A 25,809-nucleotide genomic window follows, 5' to 3' on the forward strand; every position below is an offset into this window, starting at 1 on the left:
TACAGCACAGGTACAGCTACAGCACAGGTACAGCTACAGCACAGGTACAGCTACAACACAGGTACAGCTACAACACAGGTAAAGGTGCAGCACAGGTACAGCTACAACACAGGTACAGCACAGGTACAGCAACAGCACAGGTACAGCACAGCTACAGCAAAGGTACAGCTACAACACAGGTACAGCTACAGCACAGGTACAGCTACAACACAGGTACAGAACAGGTACAGCAACAGCACAGGTACAGCTACAACACAGGTACAGCACAGGTACAGCTACAGCACAGGTACAGCTACAACACAGGTACAGCTACAGCACAGGTACAGCAAAGGTACAGCTACAGCACAGGTACAGCTACAACACAGGTACAGCTACAACACAGGTACAGCTACAGCACAGATACAGCTACAGCACAGATACAGGTACAGCACAGCTACAGCACAGGTACAGCTACAACACAGGTACAGCTACAGCACAGGTACAGCTACAACACGGGTACAGCTACAACACAGGTACAGCACAGGTACAGCTACAGCACAGGTACAGCTACAACACAGGTACAGCACAGGTACAGCTACAGCACAGGTACAGCTACAGCACAGGTACAGCTACAGCACAGGTAAAGGTGCAGCACAGGTACAGCTACAACACAGGTACAGCTACAGCACGAGTACAGCTACAGCACGGGTACAGCTACAGCACAGGTACAGCTACAACACAGCTACAGCACAGGTACAGCTACAACACAGGTACAGCACAGGTACAGCTACAACACAGGTAAAGGTGCAGCACAGGTACAGCAACAGCACAGCTACAGCACAGCTACAGCAAAGGTACAGCTACAACACAGGTACAGCTACAGCACAGGTACAGCTACAACACAGGTACAGCTACAGCACAGATACAGGTACAGCACAGCACAGGTACAGCTACAACACGGGTACAGCTACAGCACAGGTACAGCTACAACACAGGTACAGCTACAACACAGGTACAGCTACAGCACAGGTACAGCTACAGCACAGGTACAGCTACAGCACAGGTACAGCTACAGCACAGGTACAGGTACAGCACAGGTACAGCACAGATACAGGTACAGCACAGGTACAGCTACAGCACAGATACAGGTACAGCTACAACACAGGTACAGCTACAGCACAGATACAGGTACAGCACAGATACAGGTACAGCTACAGCACAGATACAGGTACAGCACAGGTACAGCTACAGCACAGATACAGGTACAGCACAGATACAGCTACAACACAGGTACAGCACAGGTACAGCTACAGCACAGGTACAGATACAACACAGGTAAAGGTGCAGCACAGGTACAGCTACAACACAGGTACAGCACAGGTACAGCTACAGCACAGGTACAGCTACAACACAGGTAAAGGTGCAGCACAGGTACAGCTACAGCACAGGTACAGCTACAGCACAGGTACAGCACAGGTACAGCTACAGCACAGGTACAGCTACAACACAGGTACAGCTACAACACAGGTAAAGGTGCAGCACAGGTACAGCTACAGCACAGGTACAGCTACAGCACAGGTACAGCTACAGCACAGCTACAGCACAGCTACAGCAAAGGTACAGCTACAACACAGGTACAGCACAGCTACAGCAAAGGTACAGCTACAGCACAGGTACAGCTACAACACAGGTATAGCTACAGCACAGATACAGCTACAGCACAGGTACAGCTACAACACAGGTACAGCTACAGCACAGGTACAGCTACAGCACGAGTACAGCTACAACACAGGTACAGCTACAACACAGGTACAGCTACAGCACAGGTACAGCTACAGCACAGATACAGGTACAGCACAGGTACAGCTACAGCACAGATACAGGTACAGCTACAGCACAGATACAGGTACAGCTACAGCACAGATACAGCACAGATACAGGTACAACACAGGTACAGCACAGGTACAGCTACAGCACAGGTACAGCTACAGCACAGATACAGCTACAGCACAGGTACAGCTACAACACAGGTACAGCACAGGTACAGCTACAACACAGGTAAAGGTGCAGCACAGGTACAGCTACAACACAGGTACAGCTACAGCACAGGTACAGCTACAACACAGGTAAAGGTGCAGCACAGGTACAGCTACAGCACAGGTACAGCACAGGTACAGCTACAGCACAGGTACAGCACAGGTACAGCTACAACACAGGTACAGCACAGGTACAGCTACAGCACAGGTACAACTACAACACAGGTAAAGGTGCAGCACAGGTACAGCTACAACACAGGTACAGCTACAGCACAGATACAGGTACAGCACAAGTACAGCTACAGCACAGTTACAGCTACAGCACAGGTACAGCTACAGCACAGGTACAGCACAGCTACAGCAAACGTACAGCTACAACACAGGTACAGCTACAGCACAGGTACAGCTACAACACAGGTACAGCTACAGCACAGATACAGCTACAGCACAGGTACAGCTACAACACAGGTACAGCTACAGCACAGGTACAGCTACAGCACGAGTACAGCTACAACACAGGTACAGCTACAACACAGGTACAGCTACAACACAGGTACAGCTACAGCACAGGTACAGCTACAGCACAGGTACAGCTACAGCACAGGTACAGCTACAGCACAGGTACAGCTACAGCACAGATACAGGTACAGCTACAGCACAGATACAGGTACAGCTACAACACAGGTACAGCTACAGCACAGGTACAGCACAGGTACAGGTACAGCACAGATACAGGTACAGCACAGATACAGCTACAGCACAGGTACAGCTACAACACAGGTACAGCACAGGTACAGCTACAGCACAGATACAGCTACAGCACAGGTACAGCTACAGCACAGATACAGCTACAGCACAAGTACAGCTACAGCACAGGTACAGCTACAGCACAGGTACAGCTACGACACAGGTACAGCTACGACACAGGTACAGCTACAGCACAGATACAGCTACAGCACAGGTACAGCTACAACACAGGTACAGCTACAACACAGGTACAGCTACAGCACAGCTACAGCACAGGTACAGCTACAGCACAGGTACAGCTACAGCACAGGTACAGCACAGATACAGCTACAGCACGGGTACAGCTACAGCACAGGTACAGCTACAACACAGGTACAGCACAGGTACAGCTACAACACAGGTACAGCTACAACACAGGTACAGCACAGGTACAGCTACAGCACAGGTACAGCTACAACACAGGTAAAGGTACAGCTACAGCACAGATACAGCTACAGCACAGGTACAGCTACAGCACAGGTACAGCTACAGCACAGGTACAGCTACAACACAGGTACAGCTACAGCACAGGTACAGCTACAACACAGGTACAGCTACAACACAGGTACAGCTACAACACAGGTACAGCTACAGCACAGGTACAGCTACAGCACAGGTACAGCTACAGCACAGGTACAGCTACAGCACAGATACAGGTACAGCTACAGCACAGATACAGGTACAGCTACAACACAGGTACAGCTACAGCACAGGTACAGCACAGGTACAGGTACAGCACAGATACAGGTACAGCACAGATACAGCTACAGCACAGGTACAGCTACAACACAGGTACAGCACAGGTACAGCTACAGCACAGATACAGCTACAGCACAGGTACAGCTACAGCACAGATACAGCTACAGCACAAGTACAGCTACAGCACAGGTACAGCTACAGCACAGGTACAGCTACGACACAGGTACAGCTACGACACAGGTACAGCTACAGCACAGATACAGCTACAGCACAGATACAGCTACAGCACAGGTACAGCTACAACACAGGTACAGCTACAACACAGGTACAGCTACAGCACAGCTACAGCACAGGTACAGCTACAGCACAGGTACAGCTACAGCACAGATACAGCTACAGCACAGGTACAGCACAGATACAGCTACAGCACGGGTACAGCTACAGCACAGGTACAGCTACAACACAGGTACAGCACAGGTACAGCTACAACACAGGTACAGCTACAACACAGGTACAGCACAGGTACAGCTACAGCACAGGTACAGCTACAACACAGGTAAAGGTACAGCTACAGCACAGGTACAGCTACAGCACAGGTACAGCTACAGCACAGGTACAGCACAGGTACAGCTACAACACAGGTACAGCTACAGCACAGGTACAGCTACAGCACAGGTACAGCACAGATACAGCTACAGCACGGGTACAGCACAGGTACAGCTACAGCTACAACACAGGTACAGCACAGGTACAGCTACAGCACAGGTACAGCTACAACACAGGTAAAGGTACAGCTACAGCACAGGTACAGCTACAACACAGGTAAAGGTCCAGCACACGTACAGCCACAGCACAGGTACGCAGCCGGCTATTCCAACCTGCTGCTGGCTTGTTAGTCCTGGTCATAGTGGGATATAACCAAAGACATAGAACTCGTCCAGCAGTCCTATGTAAAAAAACAAAAACTTTGTCTCTGTATTAAGTAAAAGTTCTGCAGCTTTATAATAGACTTTGTCTTTCAATTCCCCACCATTTTCAAGATCTCTGCTTGCAGGGCCAGGTTTACACATCATTTTCATAACCACCATTTTTAACTAAGAATGGTACAACGTACCCCCCTCCTGGATACACATGACATTATATACACATACACACACTACCGTTCAAAAGTTTGGGGTCACCAGACAATTTTGTGTTTTCCATGAAAACTCACACTTATATTTATCAAATGAGTTGCAAAATGACTAGAAAATACAGTCCAGACATTGACAAGGTCAGAAATAATGATTTTCTCCTTCAGACTTTGCTTCCGTCGCTCCATTTGCAGCAATTCCAGCATTGCAGACCTTTGGCATTCGAGCTGTTAATTTGCTGAGGTCATCGGGAGACATTCCCCCCCCCCCCCATGCTTCCAGAAGCCCCTCCCACAAGTTGGATTGGCTTGATGGGCACTTCTTGCGTACCGTACGGTCAAGCTCCTCCCACAACAGCTCTATGGGGGTGAGATCTGGTGACTGCGCTGGCCACTCCATTACAGATAGAATACCGGCTGCCGGCTTCTTCCCTAAATAGTTCTTGCATCATTCGGAGGTGCTTTGGGTCATTGTCCTGTTGTAGGAGGAAATTGGCTGCAATCAAGCGCTGTCCACAGGGTATGGCATGGCGTTGCGGAGTGATAGCCTTCCTTATTCACAATCCCTATTACCTTGTACAAATCTCCCACTTTACCCCAGACCATCACATGACCTCCACCATGCTTGACAGATGGCGTCAGGCGCTCTTTCTGCATCTTTTCAGTTGTTCTGCGTCTCACAAATGTTCTTCTGTGTGATCCAAACACCTCAAACTTCCATTCGTCCGTCCATAACACTTTTTCCCAATCTTCCTCTGTCCAATGTCTGAGCTTTTGCCCATATTAATCTTTTCCTTTTATTAGCCAGTCTCAGATATGGCTTTTTCTTTGCCACTCTGCCCTGAAGGCCAGCATCCCGGAGTCGCCTCTTCACTGTAGACGTTGACACTGGCGTTTTGCGGGTACTATTTAATGAAGCTGCCAGTTGAGGACCTGTGAGGCGTCTATTTCTCACACTAGAGACTCTAATGTACTTGTCTTGTTGCTCAGTTGTGCAGCGGGGCCTCCCACTTCTCTTTCTACTCTGGTTAGAGCCTGTGTGTGCTGTCCTCTGAAGGGAGTAGTACACACCGTTGTAGGAAATCTTCAGTTTCTTGCCAATTTCTGGCATGGAATAGCCTTCATTTCTAAGAACAAGAATAGACTGTCGAGTTTCACATGAAAGCTCTCTTTTTCTAGCCATTTTGAGCGTTTAATCGAACCCACAAATGTAATGCTCCAGATTCTCAACTAGCTCAAAGGAAGGTCAGTTTTATAGCTCCTCTAAACAGCAAAACTGTTTACAGCGGTGCTAACATAATTGCACAAGTGTTTTCTAATCATCCATTATCCTTCTAACACAGTTAGCAAACACAATGTACCATTAGAACACTGGAGTGATGGTTGCTGGAAATGGACCTCTATACACCTATGTAGATATTGCATTAAACACCAGACGTTTGCAGCTAGAATAGTCATTTACACATTAACAATCTATAGAGGGGATTTCTGATTCATTTCATGTTATCTTCATTGACAAAAACTGGGCTTTTCTTTCAAAAATAAGGAAATTTCTAAGTGACCCTAAACCTTTGAACGGTAGTGTATGTATATGTATATACACACACACACACCACATATACACATGCATACAATACACACACCACATATACACATGCATACAATACACACACACACACATGCATACAATATACACAACAGAGTCTTCATAGTGATTAGAAAGGGAAGAGAAAATGTGATCTCACTACAGGGGTCCAGGGCTGACAACACTACAGGGGTCCAGGGCTGACAACACTACAGGGGTCCAGGGCTGACAACACTACAGGGGTCCAGGGCTGACAACACTACAGGGGTCCATTGCAGATGCAGTATTTACCCTATAATTATAACAGCCGGGCTGCTTGCCGGAGCGCAAATCTTCTTTCTCTCCTGGGTTTGTTACAATGTATCAGTGCAGAAACGTATCAGTCTGGAGTTCAGGTTCCCAGAGGATAGTCCAGACTGGATACAATTGTAACAAACTCTCAGCTGTAAGGCTTCGATCACATCGGTGTCAGGGCTCCTTTCATGGGTTTCGTTGGACCTTTCCGTCAGGGTAACCCATGAATGGAGCCCTGACTGAAACAAACGTAAACCATAGCTTTCTGTTCGCATCACGACTGATTTCAATGGTGACGGATGCGGTGGAAATGGTTTCCGTTTGTCACCGTTGTGTAAGGGTTAGTGTGAATAGTGTGAAAGAGAGTGCGTGCAAATGTGCCTTCGCTCAGTGGGATCCCACCCCAGTGAGTTAGGGCACCCCAGGGTCACCAGCCAAACTACCCGACCTGGATCCGGCGGTCGCCCGGTCACCTACAAATGGTACCTTTAAACCAAATGCGTACACCAGAGCGATGACCGTTGTGGTTCCCTGCCCCCACCTCGGCGTTCTGTCATCCCTCTACGATGGCCCATCAACCACCGGCGGGGATGATTACTGACCTCAGCTTGAGCAGGTGCTACACTTCATCTTAGCCAAAAGGCCAAGAAGCGAACATTGTTTTGTTACAATGTATCAGTACAGTTGACCGCCTGGAGTCCGGGACAGGACAGAGGTTTGCGCTGCTGCTGTGTTAAGATCACATTGTCTGCACTGATACATTGTAACTTTCAGCTTTTGGCCTCAGAATTGGGAGGTTTGTGTTGTGTAGTTATCAGAGGCGGCGGGTGTGATGTTTGTCTTGTGTGATTGGGGAGGATCAGAGCCCCGCGCAGGGCGGACATTGTGAGCTACAAACCAAGATGTATGGCAGCTAATGAGACTATACGAGGTGCCTCTAGATGTGCGCAGGGAATAACCACAGCCTGGGGGCCCATCCTCCAGAATCATAGCGTCCATTACAGGGCTTGTCTGCTTTCCTTAAAGGGGTATTCCCAACTTAGACATTTGTGGAATATCCGCCACTAATGATTGTCATGTAACTGCACCCGTCTGGTGAAAAATAATGGACTATATCAATGTCATGTAAACGTTCTAGAACGCGCCGCTTACGTGTTTTATGAATTATTTTAATATTCAGGTGGTACGCAACTTCCATTATGTTTAAAAAACATTACTGCCCCCATGTGGCTACGTCTGATCTGCAGGACGACTATTGTGTACATGAAATGTTACTGCCCCCTTGTGGCCATAAAACAGAGTTGCAGGATTTGCTACCCGACATCCGTCATACATGGATGGAGGAGGACGTATAGAGTGGACGTTTAATCGCTTAGATATCACGTCAGCAGCAACCGCGGCATTTAAGCTGTAAGACACAGGGGACAACCCAACACCCTCTAGTCCCTCATGACGCCAACGTAGGGTGCAGAGGGTTATCTTCCAGGTCTTGCATCTTTGTCCTCCTATTGAGCCTACACTGATCACAGGAGCTTACAATCTATAAGGAGAGGAGTGAGGCCGCTGATCACAAGAGCTTACAATCTATGAGGAGAGGAGTGAGGACGCTGATCACAAGAGCTTACAATCTATGAGGAGAGGAGGAGTGAGGACGCTGATCACAAGAGCTTACAATCTATGAGGAGAGGAGTGAGGACGCTGATCACAAGAGCTTACAATCTATGAGGAGAGGAGTGAGAACGATGATCACAAGAGCTGACAATCTAAAATGAGAGGAGTGAGAACGCTGATCACAAGAGCTTACAATCTATAAGGAGAGGAGTGAGGACGCTGATCACAAGAGCTTACAATCTATGAGAGGAGTAAGGACGCTGATCATAAGAGCTTACAATCTATGAGGAGAGGAGGAGTGAGGACGCTGATCACAAGAGCTTACAATCTATGAGGAGAGGAGTGAGGACGCTGATCACAAGAGCTTACAATCTATGAGGAGAGAAGTGAGGACGCTGATCACAAGAGCTTACAATCTATGAGGAGAGGAGTGAGGACGCTGATCACAAAAGCTTACAATCTATGAGGAGAGGAGTGAGAACGCTGATCACAAGAGCTGACAATCTAAAATGAGAGGAGTGAGAACGCTGATCACAAGAGCTTACAATCTATAAGGAGAGGAGGAGTGAGGACGCTGATCACAAGAGCTTACAATCTATGAGGAGAGGAGTGAGGACACTGATCACAAGAGCTTATAATCTATGTGGATAGGAGGAGTGAGGATGCTGATCACAAGAGCTTACAATCTATGAGGAGGAGGAGTGAGGACGCTGATCACAAGAGCTTACAATCTATGAGAGGAGTAAGGACACTGATCACAAAAGCTTACAATCTATGAGGAGAGGAGTGAGGACACTGATCACAAGAGCTTATAATCTATGTAGATAGGAGGAGTGAGGATGCTGATCACAAGAGCTTACAATCTATGAGGAGGAGGAGTGAGGACGCTGATCACAAGAGCTTACAATCTATGAGGAGAGGAGGAGTGAGGACGCTGATCACAAGAGCTTACAATCTATGAGGAGAAGAGGAGTGAGGACGCTGATCACAAGAGCTTACAATCTATGAGGAGAGGAGGGGTGAGGACGCTGATCACAAGAGCTTACAATCTATGAGGAGAGGAGGAGTGAGGACGCTGATCACAAGAGCTTACAATCTATGAGGAGAGGAGTGAGGACGCTGATCACAAGAGCTTACAATCTATGAGGAGAGGAGGAGTGAGGACGCTGATCACAAGAGCTTACAATCTATGAGGAGAGGAGTGAGGACGCTGATCACAAGAGCTTACACTCTATGAGGAGAGGAGGAGTGAGGACGCTGATCACAAGAGCTTACAATCTATGAGAAGAGGAGTGAGGACGCTGATCACAAGAGCTTACAATCTATGAGGAGAGGAGTGAGGACGCTGATCACAAGAGCTTACAATCTATGAGGAGAGGAGTGAGGACGCTGATCACAAGAGCTTACAATCTATGAGGAGAGTGATTAAAAATGAGGAAAAATGGACCAACGGCGCTGCTTGGGTAGAGGTAGTTAGACGACCATCTCAGTGGGTAAGAGTAGATAAAAGGACTTTATTGTCGATAGGGCTACGCGTTTCGACACCGAACCGGCGTCTTCCTCGTTGTAGCCCTATCGACAATAAAGTCCTTTTATCTACTCTTACCCACTGAGATGGTCGTCTAACTACCTCTACCCAAGCCGCGCCGTTGGTCCATTTTTCCTCATTTTTAATCACTCTACAATCGACAGCAAACTCCGTTTGGCTGTGCTGTGGACCTGGCTGCAGCTTTCCATGCCCTATTGACACCTATGGTGTCCACCATCTGAGGTGAGCGTAATTGTCGCATCCACCACGTTCCTTTATCCTATTAGATCCTGATTTGGTTTTCTTGTGGCGCCGTGTCTCTTTTTTCTAATTATTTAGCAATCTATGAGGAGAGGAGTGAGGACGCTGATCACAAGAGCTTACAATCTGATTTGGTACCAGGAGCTAAGCTCCCTAAGGGTAGGATATTTAATCTTTCTTGTCCCCATGAGAGAGTATATCCAGGAATGCCTGGCCAAGGGTTACATTCGCCCCTCTACTTCTCCGGTAGGTGCTGGCTTCTTCTTCGTAGGGAAGAAGGATGGTGGTCTTAGGCCATGCATTGACTACCGTAACTTGAATAAGGTCACTGTAAGGAACCAGTATCCCCTTCCTTTGATTCCTGATCTCTTCAATCAGGTTCAGGGGGCCCAATGGTTCTCGAAGTTTGATCTATGAGGGGCTTATAACCTTATCCGCATCAAAGAGGGGGATGAGTGGAAGACTGCGTTTAACACGCCCGAAGGTCATTTCGAATACCTCGTCATTCCCTTTGGGTTGTGTAATGCTCCTGCGGTCTTCCAGAATTTCATAAATGAGATTTTAAGAGATTACCTGGGGTTATTTCTTGTAGTGTACCTTGATGACATACTTGTGTTTTCTAAGGACTGGTCTTCCCACATTGAGCATGTCAGGAAGGTGCTCCAGGTCCTTCGGGAAAACAAACTGTTTGCTAAGACCGAAAAATGTGTGTTTGGGGTGCAGGAGATACAGTTTTTGGGTCAAATCCTCACTCCTCATGAATTCCGCATGGACCCCGCCAAGGTCCAGGCTGTGGCGGAATGGGTCCAACCTGCCTCCCTGAAGGCGTTACAGTGTTTCTTGGGGTTCGCTAATTATTACAGGAGATTTATTGCTAACTTCTAGGTCATCGCTAAGCCTCTTACGGATCTCACTCGCAAAGGTGCTGATCTCCTCCACTGGCCTCCTGAGGCTGTCCAGGCTTTTGAGGTCCTTAAGAAGTGCTTTATCTCGGCCCCAGTGCTGGTTCAGCCCAACCAAATGGAGCCATTTATCGTGGAGGTTGACGCGTCCGAGGTGGGAGTGGGGGCTGTCTTGTCCCAGGGTACCAGGTCCCTCACCCATCTCCGCCCCTGTGCCTACTTCTCCAGGAAGTTTTCGCCCACTGAGAGTAACTATGATATTGGCAACCTCGAACTCTTAGCCATTAAATGGGCATTTGAAGAGTGGCGCCACTTCCTGGAGGGGGCTAGGCACCAGGTAACGGTCCTTACCGACCACAAGAATCTGGTTTTCCTAGAATCTGCCCGGAGGCTAAACCCGAGCTCGATGGGCATTATTTTTTACCAGATTCAACTTTTTGGTCACCTATAGGGCTGGGTCTAAAAATATTAAGGCTGATTCACTGTCACGTAGCTTCATGGCCAGCCCTCCTTCGGAGGAAGATCCTGATTGTGTTTTGCCTCCAGGTATAATCATTTCCTCTATTGATTCTGATTTAGTCTCTGAAATTGCGGCTGATCAAGGTTCAGCTCCCGAGAACCTTCCTGAGAACAAGCTGTTTGTTCCCCTGCAATTCCGGCTAAGGGTACTTAGGGAAAATCATGACTCTGCACTATCTGGCCATCCAGGCATCCTGGGTACCAAACACCTCATTGCCAGAAACTATTGGTGGCCTGGGTTGCTCAAAGACGTTAAGGCCTACGTCGCCGCTTGTGAAGTTTGTGCTAGGTCCAAGACTCCCAGGTCCCGACCAGCGGGCTTACTATGTTCTTTGCCCATTCCCCAGAGACCTTGGACCCATATCTCCATGGATTTCATCACCGATTTGCCTCCATCTCAAGGCAAGTCGGTGGTGTGGGTGGTGGTGGACCGCTTCAGTAAGATGTGCCACTTTGTGCCCCTCAAGAAACTACCCAATGCCAAGACGTTAGCTACCTTGTTTGTCAAACACATCCTGCGTCTCCATGGGGTCCCTGTCAATATTGTTTCGGACAGAGGGGTACAATTTGTTTCATTGTTTTGGAGAGCCTTCTGTAAAAAGTTGGAGATTGATCTGTCCTTCTCCTCTGCCTTCCATCCTGAAACTAATGGCCAAACTGAGAGGACTAATCAGTCTCTATAACAATATTTAAGGTGTTTCATCTCTGACTGTCAATATGATTGGGTCTCATTCATTCCCCTCACCGAATTTTCCCTTAATAACCGGGTCAGTAACTCGTCAGGGGTCTCCCCGTTTTTCTGTAATTTTGGGTTTAATCCACGGTTTTTCTCAGTTTCACCTGGTAGTTCCAACAATCCCGAGGTAGATGTCGTTCATCGGGAACTGTGCACAGTCTGGGCCCAGGTTCAGAAGAACCTAGAGGCGTCCCAGAGCATACAAAAGCCTCAGGCAGATAGAAGACATTCTGCTAACCCCTTGTTTGTGGTCGGGGATCTGGTGTGGCTATCGTCAAAAAATTAGCGACTTTAATTTTCGTCCAAGAAGTTTTCTCCCCGGTTTATAGGGCCATACAAGGTCATTGAAGTCCTTAACCCTGTCTCCTTCCGACTGGAGTTGCCCCCGTCTTTTCGAGTACACGACGTGGTTCATGCCTGCCTCCTTAAACGCTGCTCCCCGTTCTTGGCTCCCTCGAGGAAACCTCCGGTCCCTGTTCTCACCCCTGAGGGGGTAGAATTTGAGGTGGCCAAGATTGTGGACAGCAGGATGGTCCAAGGCTCCCTCCAGTACCTGGTCCATTGGAGGGGATACGGGCCTGAGGAAAGGACTTGGGTACCCGCCCGGGATGTTCACGCTGGGGTGTTGCTCAGAAGGTTCCACCTTCGTTTCCCCAATAAACCAGGTCCACCTAGAAAGGGTCCGGTGGCCCCTCATAAAAGGGGGGTACTGTAAAGGATCTGCCAGACACAACTTCTGTGTCGACGCCCATAGGTAATCAGTCTGCACCTGCTTCTATGTCTGTGAGACTGACTCCATCTTCCACCACCCATGATGGCAGGCTTAGGAGTGGGAGAGCCTATCACAGCCTGGCCAGACGGAGCTAGCTCCTGCCCTCTGTCTATTTATAGCTGCCTTTCCTGTTCCTCCTTTGCTTGTGATTCTTCTCTGCTAGTTTCCTGGCCCTGCTGCAGCTTCTTGAACTACTGATCCTCTGCTTGTGTTTGACCTTGGCTTTACTGACCACTCTTCTGCTCTGCGTTTTTGTACCTCGCTCATCTCCTGGTTTGACTCGGCTCGTTCACTTCGCTTGTTGCTCACGGTGTCCCCGTGGGCAACTTCCCCATTTCCCTGGCTTCTTTGTACCCTTGTCTGTCGTGCACCTATTGAGTGTAGAGACCGTCGCCCAGTTCTACCCCGTCGCCTAGGGCGGGTCGTTGCAAGTAGGCAGGGACTGAGTGGCGGGTAGATTAGGGTTCACTTGTCTGTCTCCCTACCCCGACATTACATCAAGCCTTGAGGACGTGGCCACTCCAGGACAGTCTTTACCTTCTCAGGATCCATCTTGAAACCTCAATTCGAGACGATGTAGCCCAGGAAGGGTAGAGCATCTCTGTCAAACACGCATTTCTCCAACTTGGTGACATGTCCGTCCCCTTAACCGCAGCAAAACTTGACGGACATGTTTCTGATGCGTCACAGGATCTGGAGAAAAAATCAAGATGTCATCAAGATAGACTACAACACAAACATAGAGGAGGTCACAGAAAATGTCATTAAACTCCTGGAAGACCGCGGCGGCATTACACAGGCCGAAGGGCATTACTAGATACTCATAGTGTCCATCACGGGTGTTAAATGCCGTCTTCCATTCATCACCCTGGCGAATCCGGACTAGGTTGTAAGCCCCACGTAGGTCTAGTTTGGAAAAAATCCTGGCACCACGTATACGATCAAACAGTTCTGAGATCAGTGGCAATGGAAACTTATTTTTCACCGTGATCTGATGGAGACCCCGGTATTTGATACAGGGACGCAGAGAACCATCCTTTTTCTTGACGAAGAAGAACCTGACTCCTGCCGGGGAGGAAGATCTCTGTATGAAGCCCCTCTCCAAGTTCTCCTTAACATAATGGACAGAGTCTTTGGCAAGGAGAGAGAGGATATACCCTACCACTGGGAAGGGATGCACCAGAAATCAGCTCGATAGGGCAGTCATATGTCCGGTGTGGGGGCAGCGTCTCCGCCTCCCTCTTGCTTTAGACATCCGAAAATGCAGCATACTGACAAGGCAATCCTGCCAATGTCCGAGGCAGAGGAGGCTGAGCCGAACTAATCTGCACCAGGCAACGACCTTGACACTCAGGGCCCCTCTGGAGAACCTCTCCAGAGTTCCAGTCCAGGACTGGGGCATGTAGATGGAGCCAAGGAAGGCCCAGCAGCACGGGGTTATGGTCTTAGACAAGACAAAGAACGATAACAGCTCGGAGTGAAGGGCTCCCACTTGGAGCCTCAGCGGCTTGGTTACAGCTATAACAGGATCTGGCAGAGGTAGTCAATTTACCGATGCAACCATCAATGGCCTCTCCAGAGGGGTGGTGGGTAATTGAAGAAGATCCACCAGGTCTCTAGAAATGAAATTAGAAGTGGATCCGGAGTCCAGATACGCAGAGACCTGATGCGTTTTCTCGCCGGACACTATGGTCACTGGTATGCTGGTATGGACAATTTAGACAGAAGTCCTTTTTTACCCAAGGTTGTCTCTCCTAGCAACCCTAGGCTTTGGGGCCACAATGCACAAGATGGCCTCCAAGGCCGCAATATAGACAGAGTCCTGAAGTGCGTCTGCGTTGTTTCTCCTGGGTGGATAGCTTACACTGGTCCATCCTCATAGACTCCTTAGGAGGATCGACATCAGAGGTTGCTGCAAGGGTGGGACCGGACTAGGAAGACCTCCCTCCCGACGAGCCTCTAGGAGCCGTTCTCGGATCCTCATATCAATCCAGGCGGACAGAAGGATTAGGTCATCCAGGGTAGACGGCAGATCCCGGGCGGCAAGTTCGTCCTTAATTTTAGGAGACAGTCCATGCCAGAATGCAGCCACCAGGGCCTCATTGTTCCATGACAGCTCTCCCGTCAGGGTGCGGAAGTGGATGGTGTACTCGCTCACGGAGGTGTCTCCTTGGCGTAGGTTCAGCAACAAAGCCGCAGCAGATGAGACTCGTCCAGGCTCCTCAAACACCATGCGAAAAGTCCGGAGGAAGGCTTGGAAGTCACGGGTCTCTGGTCCTTGTCTCTCCCTGATAGGATTCGCCCATGCAAGAGCCTTGCCGGGGAGGAGAGAGATGAATACAGGCTGAAGTGGATCTGGCACTGGTTCAAAAATCCATGACAGGTCCCTGCGTCTCAATCATAGCGGTCAGGAAGTGGCAAAGAAAAACGGGGATCAACACTGACAGGAGGTGTAGTAGGAAGAACGGCAGCTTGTACTTACTGCCGACGTGCGAGAATGTTCAATGCCTAGAGGAGTTGGTCCTGTCGAGACCGAAGATCCAGCACGACTTCAGCTCAGCACGGCACTTGACTAGGATAGCAAGGGATAAAGGTTACAGGAACAGGGAAAACTGGGAACCACTAGGAGACAATTTGCATAGACAAACTAGGGTACGACAACAACGCTCAGGCATGGAAGGAAGGGGCTGGGCCGGTGTGCGCACTGACCCTTTAAGAGTGGGCACGAGCATGCGCGCGCACCCTACGGTATCCGGCCGTGGTGAGGGGAAGTGAGCGCTGGAGTTTCCTGAGGAAACTGGGGCCAGTGCTCGCAGATCCATGGCTGCGGGCGTCAGGAGGTGAGTGAGCCGGACGGCCCACGGCCATGACACTTTGTCTCCACCTGTACCAAGTGTGCCCAAAACAAAGTTGCTCATTCCAAGCCTGCGGGTCCACTCCAGCCTCTGCCGGTTCCTGATAGTCCCTGGCAGCATATTGCCATGGATTTTCTTACAGATCTTCCTCCCTCCGCTGGCTGCGGCACTGTCTGGGTCGATGTAGATCGTTCTTCCAAGATGGCACATTTCATTCCTTTGTCTCGTCTTCCATCAGCTCCTCGTCTGGCAAGACTCTTCATTCAGTATGTCTTTCGTCTGCACGGACCACCTCTGAATATTGTCTCTGATCGTGGCTTCCAGTTCACATCCAAATTCTGGAGAACCCTGTGTAAACTTCAGGACGTAAAACTGGACTTATTTTTTTGTGTACAATCCACAATCCAATGGCCAAGATGAACAAATGAATCAGGTGCTCGAAAACTATCTCCGCCATTTTGTATCAGCTCAACATGACAACTGGGTACAACTCCTTCCGTGGGTCGAATTCTCATATAATAATCATACAAGTGGATCCACTGCTAGTTCTCAGTTTTTCATCGTTTATAGCCAACATCCTCGTGTGCCTCTCCTTGTGCCCGTTACCTCCGAAGTTCCCACAGCCAAAGTTTCCTATGGGAACTTTCTCCAGATCTGGCAACAGACCAAGTCAGAGATCTTGCAGGCAGTGGCCCTGATAGGAAGAGAAGGTCACATCCTCAATTTTCCACCGGGCTAAGGTCTGTTGTCCTCTAGGAATATCCGCTTATAGGTTCCTTCCTGCAAATTTGCTCCTAGATTTCTTAGGCCTTTTGAAGTCTTGCGACAAATCAATCCGGTGTCCTACAAGATACGTCGGCCTTCTACCCTCAAAATTCTCAACTCCTTCCACGTCTCCCCCGAGACCAGTAGTTCTCAGCCGGTACAGCAGAACTCCGCACCTGCTCCCAGCAGTTCTTCAGACGTCTTCAAGGTCAAGGAGATTCTAGACTAAAAGAAAGTAGGAGGGAAGACCTTTTATCTGGTGGATTGGAAGGGTTTTGGTCCTGAGGAGAGATCAAGGGAACCTGAAGAGAATATTGACGCCCCAACTCTCATCAAGTTTCTCCTATGCTCTGGACCAGAGGGAAGGGAGTGTAAGGGAGGGGGAGTACTATAATGCTGCAGACCACGGCACCCCCCTCTTACCGGCTGCCACAGGACTATGCCTCCCCGCCACGGTCTACCTTTGCAGGGACGCCAGCGTGTTCTGATCTCTGCATCCTCTCCTGGTCTGTCCCGTAGGGTGCGCGCGTGTGCCAATTCTTAAAGGGCCAGCGCGTGCACCAGTAAAATTGGCCCAAGCCTATCCCTGTGATCACTGATCAGTATAATTGACCCTGCCCCTTTCCCCAGTTCCTGAGCAAAGTTGGACTAACCCAGTGATCCTGCGTAGGTTTCGTACCCTGAGTCTGTTACCTGCTGGTATCCTGCATCCAAAGTTTGTTACCTGACCATATCCCACACCCTCTGGGGGCTTACAGCAATCCGGCACCTGCCTACGACCAAGGTGCTTCCTGCCTGTCCCTGCCTAGCATCTGTCTGACTAGCAGCTACTCCACCGGGGACCAACTCAAGAGGTAGCGACCTGGCAGTCTCCCCGCAGTGAAGAATAGACCCCTGTGGAGGGGGTTAAAGAGTGAAGACCGGAGAGGCTGCTTAGACAATGCCCTTAGAAGTGGCCCTACGCCAATCCGGCAGCGCAGCCCAGCGGGTCCACATATATCCATCTCCTCTGTGTAGTGTTCATCTTTGTTGGGGGTCTCAGAACAGGTGTATTTATACTGATGTCAAGTGACTGATCATGTGACACTTTAATTACACAGAGGGCGGTCGCATTCAAGTTATTATAAAACTTCTTGAAGGCCACGTATCCATCAGTGTGATTGTGCCGTTCCCACACAGACGGCGCACGCTTCTGTGAATGGAACGGCTCCCGTTCGCATTCTCTATGGGGATGTATGTGCCGTATTCCATCTCTGTATGTGTCGTTAATCGACACACAGAGATGAAAAAAATATGGCAGCCCCCATAGAGAAGTAAAAGTTTGAATACAGTAAAAAGTAAAAAATTTGAACACAAATAAATAAAATTTTTGTTAATATTATATTAAAAGCAATATAATAAATAAAATAATAAAATCATGACCCCGTCCCTTTAAGGACGGTAGTTTTTTCCTCTTTGCACACCGGCGCTGATAACTCGTCTTATTTTTTGCTGGTCGCGGCGCTGATAACTCGTCTTGTCGCGGCCGCACGAGACCTTGTTTTTTGCAGGACGGGTTGTACTTCATGAAGGTGACTTTTTTTGGTACATTTACGTTATCGTTTAATTTATATACTATTTATATAATAGCGGAGCCTCTTACATGTGACCGGCATAAGACGAAGCCTCTGATTGGTCTGTTCCTCATAATACCTCCGGACCGGGCTGAGGCAGCAAAACACCGGTAAAAAACAACCAGTCCCGCTGCAGTTTTCGTTTATTTTTTTACAGCATTCACCGATCATCGAGAGTGGCGCTATAAATTCGGTGTCAGGTGGTTACCGGCAGTTTACTTTTTTTTTTTAATCCTATGAGGGGAATTTTCTAGCTATAATGCACTGGCCCATATCTATATACTGATAGTCACCGCCGTATGTACTAGAGATGATGGTCAGTCCTGGGGGCCTTCAATGAACCCTGGGCCGTCTGTCTACATAAGGCATGTCCTCCGATCGCACCGCACGGGCGCCCCCCCACCACTCCTTCTCATTTTCCCTTTAAACGCCCCGGTTCGTTTTGATCGTGGTGTTCCAAGGGTTAACGGCAGAGAACAGCGCCGCGTATTACAGCCATTGCCGTCTACGCTCGTCACGATGCAGCAACGGCCGGACGCTCACGGCGAGTACAGACTTTATTTAGGGGTCTCAGCGCAGGGGCTGAATACAGAAGGACACATAGAATTTCAGTTTTTGGGTTATTTTCTGAGGTCATTACATAAAATCCATTTTAATTCCAGGTGTAAAACAAAAAACAACAAGGGGGTGAATACTTTCACAGGACGCGAACCATGGAGACACATAGCTCTGCACGGGGGCTGTAAACACACAGCGGGAGTAGCATTGTAATCCTGACTAGTTGCTGGTTGGAGGCAGAAGAGAATTGTCCGCACGGGACTGAGGACTCGGGGGCATTGTGCGGCCTCCTGGGACCTGTCCCCCGCCCCTCCGTCTGGACTGTGCGACATCTGTGCGCTCCTCACGACGTCCGGCCCCTTTACCATAGAGCTCCGGGCACAGCAGAACACACCGCCGCCGCCAGGAATTGTCTGTCGCGCCGTCCCTCTATGGTGGCGTTCTAACAGCGCCCTCTGTCTGTGGCGGAGCGCAGCACCCCCCCTGCCACTGCCGGAGACGCTGATCTGTGGCGGGTGGGTGTAGATCGCCTCTCAGGGTGTACACAGCGCCACCTGTCGCCCGGCGGAGTGTTGGTCCGTGTTGTGCGCTCAGTGTCAGGCCGGAGGGGGCTCCGTGTACCCGGGGAGAGCAATGCGCTGAGTCCCCGAGGCCTCTATGGGCTCCCCGGCACAGTGATACCGCACAGCCCGGAGCAGCAAGCGCCATGGAGACCGGTAAGTACCGGGCATATGATGTAGGGGGCGGGAGAACGGGCTCCGCTGCCGCCCGGTGTCACTAACCTCCGGTGCCCGCTGTCTCCCTGCAGAGCTCTACTTCCTGATCGCCCGATATTTGCAGTCAGGACCGTGCCGGAGATCTGCTCAGGTGAGCCCGATAACACCCGAGCCGGGTCACCTCACCCGATCACCCCCCCCCCCCCAAAAAAAAAAAAAAAAAAAGACAAATAAAAAAAAAAACCGAGCCAGACAACACCGCCTGATCCTGATCACCCGGTTCACCTGTCTCCCGTATCACCCGAACCGGGTCACCGCCTACCTCACCCGTCACCTCATCTGCTCTCTGAACACCCGATCCGGGTCACTAGATTTTCCGTTAAGAAAATCCAGGACACCTCAACTAAGCTCATGTCACCCAACTTTTAGCAGATCATTTATCACCCGATCCGGGTCACTTCCTATTACGCCCGTTTTTTCTGGGAGAACCTGACCCGGGTCACCTCTTTGATCATCCGATTATCAGAGACTCCGCCGGGTTTACCTCACATCACCCATATAAATCACAACATCCATAACGTGTCCCCTCACCCCGTCCATACAGGACACCCGGCGCCGGGTTATTTTCTACCCGTTCGTCACACTCGGTTCCCGGTAGCCCGTCCCGGTAACAGCCGTTTATTTGTGTTGCAGGCGCTGGCGGAGGAGTTGGAGGAGCACCAGGTACCGGTATCGTCTCCGCGGGTGTTGGGGGTGTGGGGCTGAGTTTTGGGGTGTCCGCTTGTCTCACGGTCTCCCTTCTCTCCGCAGCTGATTCCGGAGCGCCTGGACTGGCAGGGGACCCGGCACCGCAGGAACTACCCGGACCTGGTGAGCAGCGGGTGTCGGGGGTTATTCGGGGTGTCGGGGTCACTTAGTGATATTGTCCATTGTGAATACCGGGGGTCATGTGAGGGCAGCACAGAGGGTGACGTCACCGCCGCGCGGGCCAATAGCGGAGCCTCTTACATGTGACCGGCATAAGACGAAGCCTCTGATTGGTCGTTTTCTCATAATACCTCCGGACCGGGCTGAGGCAGCAAAACACCGGCACCCGGGGAGGGGGAGGGGCCTGATAATTATAACCGGCAATTACCGGAGAGTCACTGATGTAAAAAATACCTGGAACTGATACAATATATTAATCTACTGACTGATAATAATCCAGCACACGACTGTCACCCCGCCATGTATGTGACCCATCAGGTGACCCGACCGCCCTGACCCTCAGTAATGCAACGACTGATAGTCCCGTTTGCTCCCCCATTTCTTCGATATATCTGCTTCCTGGACAGCTGGGTGCCAACCAATATGTCCACCTATCCTGTCAGGACTCTGGGGAAGCCGGGTGTTAACCCTGGGACAAAGCCGGGCGACAATCCATGTGTCAGCAGCCCGGGCTTTAGTTGTTTAGGGCTGCGGGGGTGTCGGGGGTGGGTGATGTCGTCTCTGGTGTCGTCCGCCGCTGTTTCCCTGGATACGTCTTGTCCAGTAATCTGACGGATCTCGGCCATCACCGGGCTGCAGCGGCTGATAACATGAAGCAATAGCTGTACAGCTGCCCCGCGGCTGGTAATATAACGTGCAGACAGGGAGGTTGTTGTTACTGCCGCCTCCATGGCGAGTCGTGAGGACTGTGGTGGCGGCCATATTGGCGATCACTCAGCTTTCCCGGCGTCGGATAGAACTCCTGTACGAGGTCCTGTTGGCGCGGGACGTCTCCTCGCTGGGATCCCCCTTGTTTCTCTGATTGGTAATTATTCCCTGAGCAGGACCCTTGTAATATTGGGGCGCAGAATCCGGTCACTGGAGCGGCAGAAGGTTCAGCGGCGTTTAACAGTCCACGTCCGTCACCGAATGAGCCGGGGCTTGTTGGATACACCTTGGCAGGCTGTATCTAATGTATCTAACCTGTGATGTGGGTGACGGATAATCGCTATGGCAGGCTGTATCTAATGTATCTAACTTGTGATGTGGGGGACGGATCCCCACTGTGGCCCGCTGTATCTAATGTATCTAACCTGTGATGGGGTGACGGATAATCGCTATGGCAGGCTGTATCTAATGTATCTAACTTGTGATGTGGGGGACGGATCCCCACTGTGGCAGGCTGTATCTAATGTATCTAACTTGTGATGTGGGTGACGGATCCCCACTGTGGCCCGCTGTATCTAATGTATCTAACTTGTGATGGGGTGACGGATAATCGCTATGGCAGGCTGTATCTAATGTATCTAACTTATGATGTGGGTGACGGATCCCCACTGTGGCAGGCTGTATCTAATGTATCTAACTTGTGATGTTGGTGGCCTCACGCTCCAGGGAGGAAAGTGACACGAGGTGAGATAGAAACGGACCTCACTCACCTGTACCGGGGTCACCTGCATGTACCTCACCCTGCTCCCCGTGTGTCAGAGTTGACCCCCCGCTCCCCGTGTGTCGGAGTTGACCCCCCGCTCCCCGTGTGTCGGAGTTGACCCCCCGCTCCCCGTGTGTCGGAGTTGACCCCCCGCTCCCCGTGTGTCGGAGTTGACCCCCCGCTCCCCGTGTGTCGGAGTTGACCCCCCGCTCCCCGTGTGTCGGAGTTGACCCCCCGCTCCCCGTGTGTCGGAGTTGACCCCCCGCTCCCCGTGTGTCGGAGTTGACCCCCCGCTCCCCGTGTGTCGGAGTTGACCCCCCGCTCCCCGTGTGTCGGAGTTGACCCCCCGCTCCCCGTGTGTCGGAGTTGACCCCCCGCTCCCCGTGTGTCGGAGTTGACCCCCCGCTCCCCGTGTGTCGGAGTTGACCCCCCGCTCCCCGTGTGTCGGAGTTGACCCCCCGCTCCCCGTGTGTCGGAGTTGACCCCCCGCTCCCCGTGTGTCGGAGTTGACCCCCCGCTCCCCGTGTGTCGGAGTTGACCCCCCGCTCCCCGTGTGTCGGAGTTGACCCCCCGCTCCCCGTGTGTCGGAGTTGACCCCCCGCTCCCCGTGTGTCGGAGTTGACCCCCCGCTCCCCGTGTGTCGGAGTTGACCCCCCGCTCCCCGTGTGTCGGAGTTGACCCCCCGCTCCCCGTGTGTCGGAGTTGACCCCCCGCTCCCCGTGTGTCGGAGTTGACCCCCCGCTCCCCGTGTGTCGGAGTTGACCCCCCGCTCCCCGTGTGTCGGAGTTGACCCCCCGCTCCCCGTGTGTCGGAGTTGACCCCCCGCTCCCCGTGTGTCGGAGTTGACCCCCCGCTCCCCGTGTGTCGGAGTTGACCCCCCGCTCCCCGTGTGTCGGAGTTGACCCCCCGCTCCCCGTGTGTCGGAGTTGACCCCCCGCTCCCCGTGTGTCGGAGTTGACCCCCCGCTCCCCGTGTGTCGGAGTTGACCCCCCGCTCCCCGTGTGTCGGAGTTGACCCCCCGCTCCCCGTGTGTCGGAGTTGACCCCCCGCTCCCCGTGTGTCGGAGTTGACTCCCGTGTGTCGGAGTTGACTCCCCGTGTGTCGGAGTTGACTCCCCGCTCCCCGTGTGTCGGAGTTGACCCCCCGCTCCCCGTGTGTCGGAGTTGACCCCCCGCTCCCCGTGTGTCGGAGTTGACCCCCCGCTCCCCGTGTGTCGGAGTTGACCCCCCGCTCCCCGTGTGTCGGAGTTGACCCCCCGCTCCCCGTGTGTCGGAGTTGACCCCCCGCTCCCCGTGTGTCGGAGTTGACCCCCCGCTCCCCGTGTGTCGGAGTTGACTCCCCGTGTGTCGGAGTTGACTCCCCGTGTGTCGGAGTTGACTCCCCGTGTGTCGGAGTTGACTCCCCGTGTGTCGGAGTTGACTCCCCGTGTGTCGGAGTTGACTCCCCGTGTGTCGGAGTTGACTCCCCGTGTGTCGGAGTTGACTCCCCGTGTGTCGGAGTTGACTCCCCGTGTGTCGGAGTTGACTCCCCGTGTGTCGGAGTTGACCCCCCGCCTCCCCGTGTGTCGGAGTTGACCCCCCGCCTCCCCGTGTGTCAGAGTTGACCCATTTCATGAGCTCAGCTTGCTGTCATTGAATAAAACTTCCTTATTTACATGCAGGAAACCTTGGTGAGCTGCAGCACAAATCTCTCTCCTATCTGACTGGTTTGCTACAATGTATCAGTCAGGGGTTCAGGCTGTTTAGCTTCCAGAGGATTGTTCAGAATGGATACAATTGTAACGAGCGCTCAACGGTGTAAAGTATTCATTATGTATGGGTTTCTCATCTTGTAAATATAAACAATGAATCTTATTCACTGACAGCAAGAAGAGATTTTCAGGAATTGAAACGGTTTATTGTAAACTTGCAGAATTCTTAATACAACCTCGTTAACCACGGCCCTGCTGCATGTTGGGGGGTCGATACATTGACACATGAGGCTTCGTTCACATCTGCGTCGGGGTCCGTTTTGACGTTCCGTCTGAGCTTTCCCTCAGAACGGGCCCCGACTGAAACAAACGGAAACGTTAGGATTCTGTTGGCATCGCCATTGATTTCAATGGTAACGGATCCGGTGCCGATGGTTTGCGTTTCTCACCGGTGTTTAAGGGTTCCATCGTTTTGACGGCATGAATAGCGCAGTCGACTACGGTATTAATTACGTCAAAGCTACGAATCCCTTACACAACTGAGACAAACGGAAACTATTGGCACCGGATCCTATGGTTTCCGTTTGTTTCAGTCAGGGTTCCGATCTGATGGAAACCTCAGACGGAACGTCACAACGGAAACCTGACGCAGATGTGAACGAAGCCTTATAGGGGTGCGGGGCTTATTTGTCGCCACATTGGAGGAAGTTTCAGGATTCACAGTCCTGTGGATGATTGTGGCCCTAGATCTAGATCCTGTGGGGTAATAATGAGGAAGGTGCAGGGTAAGGCTGCGGCACCACAAGTCTCTGCTCTATTACCCCCCACCCCAATGCTTAGCAGTCCCACCCCAATGTTTATCAGTCCCACCCCAATGTTTATCAGTCCCACCCAATGTTTATCAGTCCCACCCCAATGTTTATCAGTCCCACCCCAATGTTTATCAGTCCCACCCCAATGTTTATCAGTCCCACCCCAATGTTTATCAGTCCCACCCCAATGTTTATCAGTCCCACCCCAATGTTTATCAGTCCCACCCCAATGTTTATCAGTCCCACCCCAATGCTCAGCAGTCCCAGCCCATGCTCAGCAGTCCCAGCCCAATGCTCAGCAGTCCCAGCCCAATGCTCAGCAGTCCCAGCCCAATGCTCAGCAGTCCCAGCCCAATGCTCAGCAGTCCCAGCCCAATGCTCAGCAGTCCCAGCCCAATGCTCAGCAGTCCCAGCCCGGGTTTCACTTTGTCACTTCTGTAATAATCTGAAACTCGTGTGACTTTTTCTGACCGCGCTCTGGTTCTGTCCAGGTCTCCGCCAACGCTCACATTCCTCCCAACTACCTGCTGAAAATCTGTGAGCGCATTGGACCGATTCTAGAGCAGGAGATCCCGCAGAGCGTCCCCGGGGTGCACAGCCTCCTGGGAGTGGGGAAGCAGTCTCTCTTACGAAGAGCAAAAGGTAACGTGGGGGTGTTAAGGGGGCAGTAATGGGGGGGGGGCAGTAATGGGGGGGGCAGTAATGGGGGGTTGGGGGCAGTAATGGGGGGGGCAGTAATGGGGGGGGCAGTAATGGGGGGTGGGGGCAGTAATGGGGGGGGCAGTAATGGGGGGTGGGGGCAGTAATGGGGGGGGCAGTAATGGGGGGTGGGGTCTGATGTTTGATCGTTTCTGATGTTGTGTTTTATTCCTGCAGAATTTAGAAATTCCTCATGGAAACCGTCGGGATACGCGGCGCTGCACCGGGGCCCGGCCGCCAGAACTTCCCGTCAACTATGGAGGCCGCTCAGTGTTGGTAGGTTACACGGGTCCATGAGTAGATGTCTGCTGTTCCTGTGTGCAGTAATTCTGCGTTATCAGCAGAGATCATCCAGGAGATGCCGGATTATCAGATGAGAAGTAAATGAGAAATCCTGCGGGAAAACATGCAATAATCCCAAATCCCTGCGAGAAAACATGCAATAATCCCAAAATCCCTGCGAGAAAACATGCAATAATCCCGCGATCCCTGCGAGAAAACATGCAATAATCCCAAGATCCCTGAGAGAAACATGCAATAATCCCAAAATCCCTGCGAGAAAACATGCAATAATCCCACGATCCCTGCGAGAAAACATGCAATAATCCCACGATCCCTGCGAGAAAAGATGCAATAATCCCAAAATCCCTGCGAGAAAACATGCAATAATCCCACGATCCCTGCGAGAAAACATGCAATAATCCCACGATCCCTGCGAGAAAAGATGCAATAATCCCAAAATCCCTGCGAGAAAACATGCAATAATCCCAAAATCCCTGCGAGAAAAGATGCAATAATCCCGCGATCCCTGCGAGAAAACATGCAATAATCCCAAAATCCCTGCGAGAAAACATGCAATAATC

The 25,809-nt window shown here is 51.2% G+C and overlaps 2 protein-coding genes across 3 annotated transcripts in view; both read left to right on the forward strand.

Moving 5' to 3' along the window:
• LMO1 (LIM domain only 1) overlaps nucleotides 1-25,809 on the forward strand; it is a 230,695-nt gene that overhangs the window by 34,767 nt on the left and 170,119 nt on the right. The window lies entirely within an intron of this gene.
• The window catches only part of BRWD3 (bromodomain and WD repeat domain containing 3), an 82,476-nt gene continuing 75,931 nt past the window's right edge, over nucleotides 19,265-25,809 (forward strand). The window contains exons 1-6 of the mRNA XM_075837297.1: nucleotides 19,265-19,347; nucleotides 19,440-19,498; nucleotides 20,041-20,070; nucleotides 20,158-20,217; nucleotides 24,739-24,889; nucleotides 25,124-25,222. Coding sequence (XP_075693412.1) covers nucleotides 19,338-19,347; nucleotides 19,440-19,498; nucleotides 20,041-20,070; nucleotides 20,158-20,217; nucleotides 24,739-24,889; nucleotides 25,124-25,222 — 409 coding nt within the window. The 5' untranslated portion in view covers nucleotides 19,265-19,337. The remainder of the gene's footprint in view (nucleotides 19,348-19,439; nucleotides 19,499-20,040; nucleotides 20,071-20,157; nucleotides 20,218-24,738; nucleotides 24,890-25,123; nucleotides 25,223-25,809) is intronic.

This window comes from Rhinoderma darwinii, chromosome 9, assembly GCF_050947455.1.
Source record: "Rhinoderma darwinii isolate aRhiDar2 chromosome 9, aRhiDar2.hap1, whole genome shotgun sequence".
Classification (NCBI taxonomy): Eukaryota; Metazoa; Chordata; class Amphibia; order Anura; family Rhinodermatidae; genus Rhinoderma; species Rhinoderma darwinii.